The sequence below is a fragment of the Penicillium samsonianum genome, assembly GCF_028829775.1.
Source record: "Penicillium samsonianum strain IBT 33392 chromosome Unknown utg000005l_segment0_segment0, whole genome shotgun sequence".
Classification (NCBI taxonomy): domain Eukaryota; kingdom Fungi; phylum Ascomycota; class Eurotiomycetes; order Eurotiales; family Aspergillaceae; genus Penicillium; species Penicillium samsonianum.
In genome coordinates this window covers 2,660,073-2,671,344 of record NW_026643263.1, presented here as the reverse complement: position 1 = coordinate 2,671,344, position 11,272 = coordinate 2,660,073, and the positions used below count along the sequence as shown (strand labels likewise).

Below are 11,272 nucleotides of genomic sequence, written 5' to 3'. Positions count from 1 at the left end.
TACACTCAAAACGAGCAGATAATAATCATCTCAAAAAAGCAATAACCCCATTCTATCATTTGATTTGATCAATTTGAATCAAATGAGAGATCTCACTGAAAGATAAATTCGTATCACGAACCAGCCTTTGTCCAGTCCTCAGTGCTGCTCCTCAGCCGGCAGCTGAACCTTCACTGCGCCCTCCGCCAGAGCTTTGTTCCGACTGTTCTTGCTAGCGATATACGAATTAATATACTCGGGCACTTCAGCGACCTTACTATCACCGCTTGGAATCGGGGTTCCAAATGTTTCCCAGACCGGAACAACACCAGTCCAGACACTGCCGGTGACCTGCTCGTTGTCGTAGTCCTTACGCTCATCCGAAACGCCGCCATCACGGATCTTGCCGCTGCCATCCACAATCTTTACCTTCAGGATAACAGTCGACTGCATCTCAGCACGGTCTGGTGGCACACGCGAATGATCCCAGCGGTCCGCGAGGACAGAGTTCGTGATTAATTTCATAGCCCAGAGCTTTTCTTCCTCGTCTGTGACGAGAGTCGCGTAGCCGTGTAGGATGGCAGAGCGGTAGTTGTAGCTGTGCGAGTTGGGCGTGAGCGACAGGATCAGCCCGTCTATTTTGCTTGTTGCTACACAGATGGGGAGGCCCTCGCCATCGCTGCAGCTGCGGGCTAGGTTCATAATCCGTGAGCTGACGTAGCCGTGGAGGTAGCACTCTAGAGGCTCATCGATGCTCGCCGAGGGAAACTCGAATGATCCCATTTGTCCTATCATTGGGAGGATTGCGGGGAATGGGTCATCTGGCCCTGGGTTGAAGGATACATGGAGAACTTGGGAGTCATTGATGATTGAATGGATTGGACCCAGGTCATATGTGGCTAAAATATAGTGTTAGTAGTTGGCTTCGGTGTATTTCTATAGTTAGCTTTGTACATACCTCGATGCTTGTACCGGTTGGCAGTGTTGGAAACCCTCTTAGGGTAGGTCAAAGTTCGTCCCATAATGTATATGGCAGTCTTTAGAATGTGACTTGAAGTTGGGAGAAGTAAGAAGTAAGCGACGGCGAACCAAGCATTTAAGTAGATAGATGATGACTCAAGATAGGTGATCTAATGAGCTAGGGCACGCCTTTAAACACATGTGTTCCCTTTTAAGCAGGTCCATCCGCGCAAGATTTCCCCACAAAGGCTAGTCTGGGGGCATATTGGATGACAGGCTGTGCATAGGACCAGAATACAACCAAGAGTTATGTGTACGACAGGGTATAGGAGTGGACAAGAGATGGGGTCTCCGATGCCAAACGCACCCGAGGTGATTGGCCCACACCGCCGACTGGACCGAGAACCTGGCGATAACAACCTCCAACAGTTTACTCTTATCACTTATTTTTGGGACCTTGAAGCATGGCGGCATGCAGGTCTCTTGTGCGCCAATGCGCTGTACACATGCGCTCATCTAGGGCTTTGAGTCATTCATTGCGCCAATTACCTAGATGCAACCCTCTGCCTCGCAGTTATGCTACGTCGGTGGCCGCCGCGGAACTCAAATTCGGCCAGCCATTGCATGAGACGCATCCCCACATCCTCAGCCCAGGCGAACGTGTGTCATTATCTGCGTCCCTGAGTTTAATTTATTTAGCTGATGGTATTTTGTCTAGTTACGCCTGGAATCACCGCCCTTGAATATGCGCAACGTCGATCGAAGCTCGCCAACAAGCTACCAAAAGGCGCGATTGCGGTGCTGGCTGCCTCGGAGGTCAAGTACCGTGCGCAAGGTATCTTCACTGAGTACCGCCAGGATTCCAATTTCTTTTACCTGACGGGTAAGTTTGCTTGGCACGCTCGTGATGCTGCGGAGGACACCCGCTAAACGGTTGCGCGCCGGATAGGATTCAACGAACCGAATGCGCTGGCGATCATCGGGAACGATGGCTCTGGCGACAACCATATCTTCCATTTATATGTGCGGGAAAAGGACCCCAAGGCAGAACTCTGGGACGGGGCGCGCTCCGGCACCCAGGCTGCTGTGGATGTCTTCAATGCGGATGAGGTGCGGGATATTGGCTTAAGGACCAGACGAATCATCGAGCTGACACCGAGAACAGACAGGAAACATTGAACGCATTGGTGATATTTTGCCAAGTATTGTTCAGGGAGCGACAGAGGTTTACTCGGATATCCCCACATTTGATGGCTCAAGATCGAGTTTGAATCGGTATCTGTATGGGCCAACAGTCGCGTCAGAAAAGCTGAAAAAGGTCGTCGATCACCGCAAGGTCAAGCCATTGAAGCATCTGCTCAATGAAATGAGGGTGTTCAAGAGCGAGAATGAGGTTGTACATATGCGCCGTCTGGGACAAGCGTCTGGGAGAGCTTTCACCGAGGCAATGCGACAGGACTTCACCCGAGAGAAAGATCTGTATTCGTTCCTGGAGTACCAGTTCAAGGTGAATGGTTGTGATACCAACGCTTTTGTCCCGGTTGTCGCGGGTGGTCAGGTAAATTCCCCAACTTTCTTCTAAGCTGAATTCGATACTGACGGGCCTAGAACGCCTTGGCTATTCACTACACTCGAAATGACGATGTATTGAAGTTCGTATGCCTTTCCTAAGCTATCTTGGGACTCTGCTTACACTGAATCTTAGGGATGGTGATTTGGTTCTCGTTGATGGCGGTGGTGTAAGTTCATTATCTGAACTCAACCTTTATAGTTCCAGGACACACACTGACCAAACCACAGGAATGGGGAAGCTATATTTCCGACATTACTCGAACATGGCCTGTCAATGGCAAGTTCTCTGATCCCCAGCGGGATCTGTACAATGCTGTGCTCAACGTGCACCGGCGCTGTCTCGCTCTGTGTCGCGAGACCTCCAATCTCTCTTTAGACAAACTCCATGGCATCGCCGAGAATGGATTGAAAGACGAGCTCAAGTCGCTTGGCTTTGATCTTTCCGGCAATGTATGCATCCAAACTCCTTCCTTGTAGAGTATGCTGCTGACTCCGACTAGGCACTGAACATTCTTTTCCCGCACCATCTGGGCCACTATATTGGCCTGGACGTCCATGACTGCCCTGGGTATTCCAGAGGCTACGACCTGAAAGCAGGTCAATGTATAACAATTGAACCGTTCGTCCCCAGCCTCTTTCCCCTCAGACCTGAAACAAGCTAATTCATGCTAGGGGTATTTATGTTCCTAACGATGAACGATGGCCCGCCCACTTCCGTGGGATCGGAATTCGCATCGAGGATAGTGTTTGTGTCGGAGACGAACACCCGATTGTTTTAACCCCTGAGGCTGTCAAGGAGGTATGTTTTAAACTATAATATCTCCCGCATTTATACGTCACTAACTTTTACTAGGTCGTGGATATTGAGGCGCTGCGTAATTAGATGTGATGTATACGTTGGCCGTCAGATCTCTCAAATTCCCATGTACATTAGCACAAGGCTCCAAAAGATCATATTTGAGCCCCTTTATTTTCTTTTATTTTGTTTCCTCTGATCTATAATCTACATGTCTGAACTATCCTTGCCTAGATTACATTCTGGTGGCTGGTCTGGGGCTGTTTGGGGGCTGGTCCGGGGTGGTTGGAGACGACCGGACATTTTTAGCAGTTGTATGTTAAGAAGAGAAACATTGGACAAAATAGCCCCAGAGAATGAGATTGAGAATGAAGTAAAGAAGGAAAGGAAGCTCGAAAAGAATCCTGGTCGCGGTCAAAGAATGCAATGTTGATGTTCATGCTTCGCGCGCTGCCGTTGGTTGTCGGGCCTCCGCTCAAAACAAACTGAGCTCCACACCACACGACTTGCTTCTTCTTTCTTTCCTCCAGGTCTTCCACCTCGTCTTTCTCTTCCCATCCCACCCTTGAGCACTTCGATCTGTTCCTCTCTCCTTTGGCTTGCTATTGTCTCTTGGGATACAATGTCCATTCTCTGATCTCTTCTAACCCTGGAAAGACGTGTAGCACGCGTGCTCGTCACCGAGTACCCCTCTTTGATATTTGACTATTGTCACTCTACAGCCATCTACACGCGTTCTCGACCTTGGGAACTCGTTTTCCAATGGCAACTGTCTTTGTGCCCCCCTCGCCACGAAACTCCCTGGCCATGGCGACTCGTCGTCCACTCGCAAACGTGCCGAATGCAACCAATTCTCCACACAGGGCAGGGCTCTTGCCAGTTAAACGAGCTCGCTCTACTCAAATGGAGATCCCGTACGGACAACCACCGCCGAAGAAACAAGTGATGGAGAATATAGAATACGAGACTCGCTCCACCACCTGCCAGACCACGAACACGGACTCAAAACTCTTCGCGCGGCGATCGAACAACGGCAACCCCAGCGCATTCGAGAAGAAGCTTGTCGCAGCCAGGGAGAAGGAACGCCAACCGCAGGTGAAGCACATTAAAGCCGAGAAGGCTCCGGCAGATACCATGGATTCTATTCGACAATGGCAACGGCACTATAGGAAGGCGTTCCCCCAGTTTGTGTTCTACTTCGACAGCATCCCCGAGGATGTGAGACGGCGGTTCTCTCGCCAGGTCATTGCTCTTGGAGCTGTAAGTTATATTGCCCCACAGAACATTTAGCTGGTCTTGGTTGCACCTGTCTCTTGTCTTCATTTGTTGAACACCTTCATTGGCATCTTCTCTAACCCACTTCAATGCAGCGTGAGGAGAAGTTTTTCTCGCGTTTAGTGACCCACGTTGTCACCTCGCGTGCTATCCCCCCAGAATCAGCCACTCCGACAGAACCGGAATCAACTGCAGACGCCAGCAACGGCGATAGCAACGTCCAAACTGTCAACCCTTCGCTCCTCGAGAGAAACGGCGAGACTCACCTGCATGCTTCTTTGAAAATCGAGACACGTCGTGACCAAGGCACCATGGACATCCTGCAAAGGGCTCGACAGATGGGCATGAAAATCTGGGCGTTGGAAAAGCTTCAGCGTATGATCACTACCATCAATGACAGTGACATTGGTGCCCAATATGAACAAGCTGCTCGCAACAAGGCTGCTGGTGGTAACGTCGCCAACGGCAGGGGCGAAAATGACCTTTCGCGTGTTCTTCGCCAGGAACTTCTCAACGGACCGTCTGATCGTGATCCATTGGCATCAATGGAAATGCTAATGTTCAAAGGACCATTTGTCTACATCCATGACATGAACGAGAAGACCAAACCAGTCATGGTTCGAGAATACTCTCGAGTCGCTAGACGCCAGGATGGATCTTGGCCACAGTTCCGAAGCGCTCCCCTCGGAAAGTGTCCATTCATTGATGAGCCCCCGAGCAGGAAGGAATATGACCGACACCGATTGCGCCAACTCCACAAAGAGAAGAAGGCTGCCTCTCACAGGACTGATGGAACTCGTGATGCTAAGCCCAAATCAGCTGTGCCAGTTCAAGCCCCCGAATCTGTGACCACAACAGAGATCGCACATTCCCAGCCATTGGCGAAACAAGAGGAGCGTATCTCACCTCCAATTCAAAACGAAATCCAAAAGCCATCATTTGATGAAACTCGTGAAAGAAAGAGTTCTGAAAGCTTCATTCCTCCTCACTTCCCTCGCACTGGGCCTTTCTATGCTGGCCGTGAGCCAGCTGCATCAGGCGTTCAGCCGTCTAACATGACATCCGCAATTCGCTCACAGATGATCTCATCTACTGCTGCAGCACCTGGCGCGAAAGCCGGGCTCAGCAAGGAGGTCCATGGGCTCAAGCGAAAGGTTCTCGAGAAGGGCACAGGTGGGTTCGCAGCGGGATCAATGGCTGCTCCTCAACGCCGTGCGGATGGATTTGCGACGGTTCCGATGAAGAATAACATCAATCCCCCTGGAAAGTCCAACCTTCTCAATGAGGATGAAGCAAAGCAATCTGAGGTGGCTGGGTTAAAGCGACAAAGGGATGACAAAGACGAGCAAAAGAAACCCGAACGCCGCAGAGATCCAAAGCCTGGCTATTGCGAGAACTGCAGGGACAAGTTTGACGATTTTGAAGAGGTAAGATCAAAGTTGTCCAATTGCTTAGATCCCTATGAATATTGACCATTCTCTTAGCACACTCTGACTCGGAAACATCGCCGGTTTGCCGCGAACTCGACGAACTGGGCTGAACTCGATGCATTGCTCTCCGAAATTCAGCGCCCTCTCAAGGGTGAATATGAATATGATGAATAGATCTGCTGTTTCTCACAGCATTCCATGATTTCCTTTGGACCTCGACCTCTTCTATTTGATACACCTTTGCATCCTGATGCAGGTCGAGCTTTTATTTTCAAGTTATCTTTCTTCTGCCACGTTGCAATTTTTATTTCCGTCATGCCTGATTTGAACCTCGAAACCTCGCATAACCATACCCTCGGCATCGACACATACGCATGGTGGCGTTTTTTTATTTTATTTTCTCTCCCTTCTTTGTGTTCATCATGCATCAGCAGTACCAGTAACCAGTCTCTCACCGACGGTCTGATCTGCTTGCCTTGACCTCGATGGAGGTCGTCCACTCCTTTACAGCATTTTTCTTCACTTCTTTCGAATGTATTGAATATCCGATTTTAAACCAGCATCACATCACCTTCGAAATCGTGAACCGACCTCCATCAACCGCCGACGGCAATTTTGGATACTTGCATTTCTCATGTTGCTCCAAGAACAACTCATCGTCGACGCTGCTTGCCTCACATGCAATCAGCTTGTGCTTTACGGTCTTTAATTGTGGCCGGTTGCGATATACCGAAGGTATAATGGACGATTTAGCATGGACTCAAGGGTTCCTAACCTTGCATTGCACTCCGTTCTAACACATCGTTATCCCCCTTTTTGGTCCTACGGGGCCATGTTTTCTATCATCAACAGCTTTTCCTTGTGTCTTTTCACCGGTGGTGTCATGTTTCCCGATGGCTGTGGCTTGTTACCCAGCACAGGCGGCCGAGTCTGAACAAAGACTTTTCCTTTCTCGTGACATTACTTACCTGAATAAGCATTTATTCGACTCGATGATCTGTATGCAGTTTGTATCGTGCTAATTGAATTGTCTGCTATGAATAACACTCTTGAGTAAAGAAATATCAGCCCATAGAAGTAGAAAGTCCATAAGGCCCCTCACTTAGCCCAATGCGGTAATCACCTCGGCGGGACGTAAACTGCAGGCGGTGGCCTCAGGGCTAGGCGGTGAGAACACGAATGCATACATCCTCGAGCTTCCAAAGTTGGAGTCAACATAACAAAAGCTTTACATTGAACATTATTCTGATAAAGAGACAATTATCATACTCACATATATCCATTAGCACCAGATGAGAGGAAATGCACCGTTCCTGAGTCCAAGTATTTAACGCCCCGCAAAACGTCTCGGTACTCGGCCCCGTAATTAGCGGCAGTAACGAAGATCTTCAACTTCCGGAATTTTTGATGCTCCCATCTACGCCGCATAACCCAGCACGTCAGTCCGGACAGAAGGATATCTGAACTTACAAAGCCGCAGCTCCGGACCTATTCCTTTATATGAACCCACAACCTCGTCGTCTTTTTCGCTCACGCACCTTCAGTTCGCCGCTGAGGTCATCCCCATTCTTTTCTTATCGCCACTTCTACAGCTCGGGCGGGATACGACTAGTGCATATAGCATTGCATACGACATATTGAGAATAATATATACTCACTGGACACAGAACCCCTTGGTATTTTGATATCGGGCGTCACCAAGTGCATTGGGCCACTCCGTCTTTCACAATAATATCACACAATGGCTGCGCCAGGCTCTGCGCTGCGGCGCACAGCATTCGCTTCTTCGTCGCTGTTAAGGACAAGAGTGATCCCTGCCACCCGAACGCAAACCACGCACATCCCTCGCGCTGCCCGCTGTCCTGTCCTGTCCGCCCATGTACCGACCACACACCTCTCCCAAACCCGATATAGTTCCTATTCCGCGCCAGCACCCGGTGAGAATGGAAAGGCGCGGAGGAAGGTTACTATTCAGACGCTCCAGAACATGCACAAAAAGGGGGAGCCGATCACGATGCTGACGGCGCATGACTTCCCCAGTGCTCATGTGGCCGATGCGTCGGGGATGGATATGGTCTTGGTAGGGGATAGTTTAGGGATGGTAGCGCTTGGACTGGAAAACACGACGGAGGTCGTTATGGAAGAGATGATTCTTCATTGTCGGAGCGTAGCGCGGGCAACGAAAGCAGCTTTCATTGTGAGTTGCCCGGATTCCTCGACTGGAAAGCGCCACAGTGCCACAGACTAACAACCACGCTCCAATTCCAGATCGGAGATCTACCGATGGGGTCATATGAAGTGTGCGCGGAACAAGCAATCGAGTCATCTCTGCGCCTGATCAAGGAAGGCCGCGTACACGGCGTCAAGCTCGAAGGTAGCGAGGAACTCGCGCCCACAATCAAACGCATCACACAAGCCGGCGTTCCGGTAGTAGGCCATGTCGGTCTCACACCACAGCGACAGAATGCGCTCGGCGGCTTCCGTGTACAGGGCAAGACAGCTGTCAGCGCAATGAAGCTGCTGCGCGATGCACTTGCTATGCAAGAGGCTGGCGCATTCATGCTTGTGCTTGAGGCGATGCCGTCGGAGGTTGCATCCATCATCACGCAGAAGCTTCGGATTCCGACTATCGGTATTGGCGCTGGGAATGGCTGCTCCGGACAGGTTCTTGTGCAGGTTGACATGACTGGGAATTTCCAGCCTGGCCGGTTCGTGCCGAAGTTTGTTAAGCAGTATGCGGATATTTGGGATGAGGCTGCCCGTGGCATCTCGCTGTATCGCGATGAGGTTAAGAGTCGGGCGTTCCCTTCAGAGGAATATACATATCCCATTGCGAAGGATGAGCTTGCTGGGTTCCAGAAAACGGTGGACGAGGTCTTCCGGGAATCATGATGCGTCTGGTTGCCATTTTTTTCACGGCCATTTCTTTCATGTTCTGTATTAAGTATCATCATCATCATCATTTGTACATAGCATCATTCAGCAGTTTGCGCTGATTGTTCATAGCCTACTCAGCCGAATGCTGGCGTCATTGAATAAGCGACAATCAATTGATCGTCCGTCTTGAAACACTATTATGAAGTTAGCATTCAAATTCTCGAATATGGAAGTACGGTAGAACAATCGAGTTGAAACTCACCCTCCATAGTCCGCCCATGCCTTCATCTAACCCGGGCGCAAATACACTGTTAACATAACAAAAGACAGAATCGGTCTCTTTGCAGTCGAGCTTCTTGCGCAGAAACTTGACGACCGTTTCGAATTTCTGCGAAGCGCTAACCTTGAACACCCGATTTTTCAGAATCGGCGCTGACGGGAGAGGCTGGAAGCGCACAGTCACTTAGTCATTGTTAGTTGAATTCTACTATTTGTTGAGATTGCAGTCGTCTGATCAACCCAAAGCTCGTTGGAAAAGGAGGGTGTTACCTTTCCCGGAATCAATACTCTCCACGTCCGCAAGTGCCTGGTGCGCATCACGGGGTAGATTGGTCAGCATGACCGATGCGGACATATTCATCGGTAGATCAGCGCCATGGTCGTCATCTGGAATCGGGGCGTTTCCTGAGTTGTTGGGTGGTGTGCCTGAGCTTTGGGGCTGGCGCGGGCTTGGACGATGGTTGAGTGTGTTTTGTAGGGTTGGAGTGGGGGAGCTCGGTGGTGAGCGTGTTGGAGAAGATGGATTCATGATGTATGATGGTACAAAGAAAAGCGAGTAGATGGGATGAAGTAAAAAAGGTGTAAGTTGACGGAGGTGGGGGATGACGCGCTTAGAGTTCGGCCCGAACGGGCTAACGCTTAAATGTAAACATTCTACCATGCTTCTTCCTATCGTGGGATTTAGAGTTTTTCAAGATATTCGAAGAAACAAGAAGTGTTCATTTATCGGAGCGAAGACACTATATCTTTGATTATTGACCATTTAGATTTGGCACGACAGCGAAAAGGCCGCATTCTACACGCTGCTCCCCGACGTCCCGGCTTCATATTATGACAATAGGCAATAGTCCCACAGAGTGTCAAGGTACGCCCACTCATTGTCTTATAGTACTGCAAATGGTTGCCAGATTGGACTGCACATGACAATGCTCCGCCACGCCGGTACCGTCAGGATTCTGGACAATGAGGGAAGCTGCTTCGCCAGAGACGGGGGCATTCCCAAGCCAATGATTGCAAAGCAGAGGAGACCGGCAAGGAGACCGGCAGTAAAAGCTTGATGAGAAACCACGTTCTAGACTCTTCCGGATAATGTGAGTGGGTGTAAACAACAAGATAGGCCAGCAGACCCGAAAGGATGATTTGAAGGGAGAGCAAGAAGATGAGATTGGGGCCCGCTTGTTGTTTCTTGTCTGCCACGATGGAGAGGGTAGACCTTCCAGCCATTTTATGGGTGAAATGGCTTCGGGGTTAAGGAAGAGAGGGAAACTAAACAGCAAAAGCTTGGGAGGCCTTGCAACCCCCAACTGCAAACCTAGCTCTGACATCACATTGTAGGCTCGTACCTTCCGTACACACCATCGTTTCCTATGTAGTCTACAAAGTAATTTCGTAGGACACGGAAGAACTTCACCTTGACCCATCATTCGTCTATCAATAAAATGTCTGATAAACCCATCTTCTTGTTCTATTCTTACTAGGCGCTGTCCGGTAAGTTTGACATCTTTTTCGGCGTCTTTTTCAGCCTCTTTTTTGGTGTCTTTCTAACGCGTTTTTTAGGCGCGATATCCATTCGTTGCGAGGAGAAAGGCGAGTAAGCAAAACGGCTCGTCCATCCGTCAGAATTAGCGGAGCTCGTCCGCCTAGCCGAAGAAAAAGGGGGCACGGTGATGAACACGGTGGCCACCAATCTCATTTGGATGGTCGTTATCGACTATCTGGCCCTGAAGCGGCATCACTGTTTTATGGCTGCTGCAGCGGTTGTATGACCGGTATGTCCCTTGATTGCCGTGCCCCGTGCAGTAATACCATGCTGACCAATGATGTAGCTGGCCTCCAGCTCCGGGTGTTGCTCCGGGTGCTGCTCTGCTCTGGTTCCGGTCCCGGGGCTGGCTCCGCGCTGGGAATATATGCTTCTGTATATGGCCTTGCTTTGCCCCCAGGCGATGTTGAACTGCAGCGGGTGGTAAGGAAGGGAGGGGGGGGGGGGGGGGGCTATTGGGAGAACGCAAAACGAAAGAGAAATTAAACAAGCTCTTCATGAAAGACGGAAAATAGCCTGCAGATGAGACAATAATTTGCGGGGGAGGAGGAAGACATGTCGATG

At 50.0% G+C, this 11,272-nt stretch overlaps 5 protein-coding genes across 5 annotated transcripts; 3 read left to right on the top strand and 2 right to left on the bottom strand.

Moving 5' to 3' along the window:
* Positions 1-138: 138 nt before the first annotated feature.
* On the bottom strand, positions 139-1,001 carry N7471_009907 (pyridoxamine 5'-phosphate oxidase family protein; the record flags this gene model as incomplete). The annotated part of the gene is made up of 2 exons (XM_057282626.1): positions 139-878; positions 938-1,001. The coding sequence occupies 2 exons, from the start codon at positions 999-1,001 to the stop codon at positions 139-141; spliced, it is 804 nt and encodes a 267-aa protein (XP_057133509.1).
* A 347-nt stretch (positions 1,002-1,348) lies between these two features.
* Positions 1,349-3,652, top strand: N7471_009906 (aminopeptidase P family protein). The gene is made up of 10 exons (XM_057282625.1): positions 1,349-1,599; positions 1,658-1,822; positions 1,889-2,049; positions 2,105-2,497; positions 2,548-2,591; positions 2,645-2,678; positions 2,740-2,961; positions 3,012-3,130; positions 3,184-3,310; positions 3,365-3,652. Exons 1-10 carry the CDS (start codon positions 1,404-1,406, stop codon positions 3,392-3,394), a joined length of 1,491 nt encoding a protein of 496 aa, XP_057133508.1. The 5' UTR covers positions 1,349-1,403; the 3' UTR covers positions 3,395-3,652.
* Positions 3,653-4,069: 417 nt separating this feature from the next.
* On the top strand, positions 4,070-6,186 carry N7471_009905 (protein serine/threonine kinase activating protein nimO; the record flags this gene model as incomplete). The annotated part of the gene is made up of 3 exons (XM_057282624.1): positions 4,070-4,567; positions 4,678-6,009; positions 6,067-6,186. 3 exons carry the CDS (start codon positions 4,070-4,072, stop codon positions 6,184-6,186), a joined length of 1,950 nt encoding a protein of 649 aa, XP_057133507.1.
* Positions 6,187-7,753: 1,567 nt separating this feature from the next.
* Positions 7,754-8,904, top strand: N7471_009904 (3-methyl-2-oxobutanoate hydroxymethyltransferase ECM31; the record flags this gene model as incomplete). The annotated part of the gene is made up of 2 exons (XM_057282623.1): positions 7,754-8,209; positions 8,281-8,904. The coding sequence occupies 2 exons, from the start codon at positions 7,754-7,756 to the stop codon at positions 8,902-8,904; spliced, it is 1,080 nt and encodes a 359-aa protein (XP_057133506.1).
* Positions 8,905-9,023: 119 nt separating this feature from the next.
* On the bottom strand, positions 9,024-9,697 carry N7471_009903 (ubiquitin-like protein ATG12; the record flags this gene model as incomplete). Its single annotated transcript, XM_057282622.1, has 3 exons — positions 9,024-9,083; positions 9,152-9,351; positions 9,439-9,697. The coding sequence occupies 3 exons, from the start codon at positions 9,695-9,697 to the stop codon at positions 9,024-9,026; spliced, it is 519 nt and encodes a 172-aa protein (XP_057133505.1).
* Positions 9,698-11,272: the final 1,575 nt, after the last annotated feature.

Bases quoted from the DNA above. Each gene is read 5' to 3' on its own strand.
- N7471_009906 (XM_057282625.1), top strand. From the start codon at position 1,404: ATGGCGGCATGCAGGTCTCTTGTGCGCCAATGCGCTGTACACATGCGC. The intron at 1,823-1,888 runs GTAAGTTTGCTT...CGCGCCGGATAG, and splicing joins CAATTTCTTTTACCTGACGG to GATTCAACGAACCGAATGCG. The intron at 2,679-2,739 runs GTAAGTTCATTA...ACCAAACCACAG, and splicing joins TTCTCGTTGATGGCGGTGGT to GAATGGGGAAGCTATATTTC.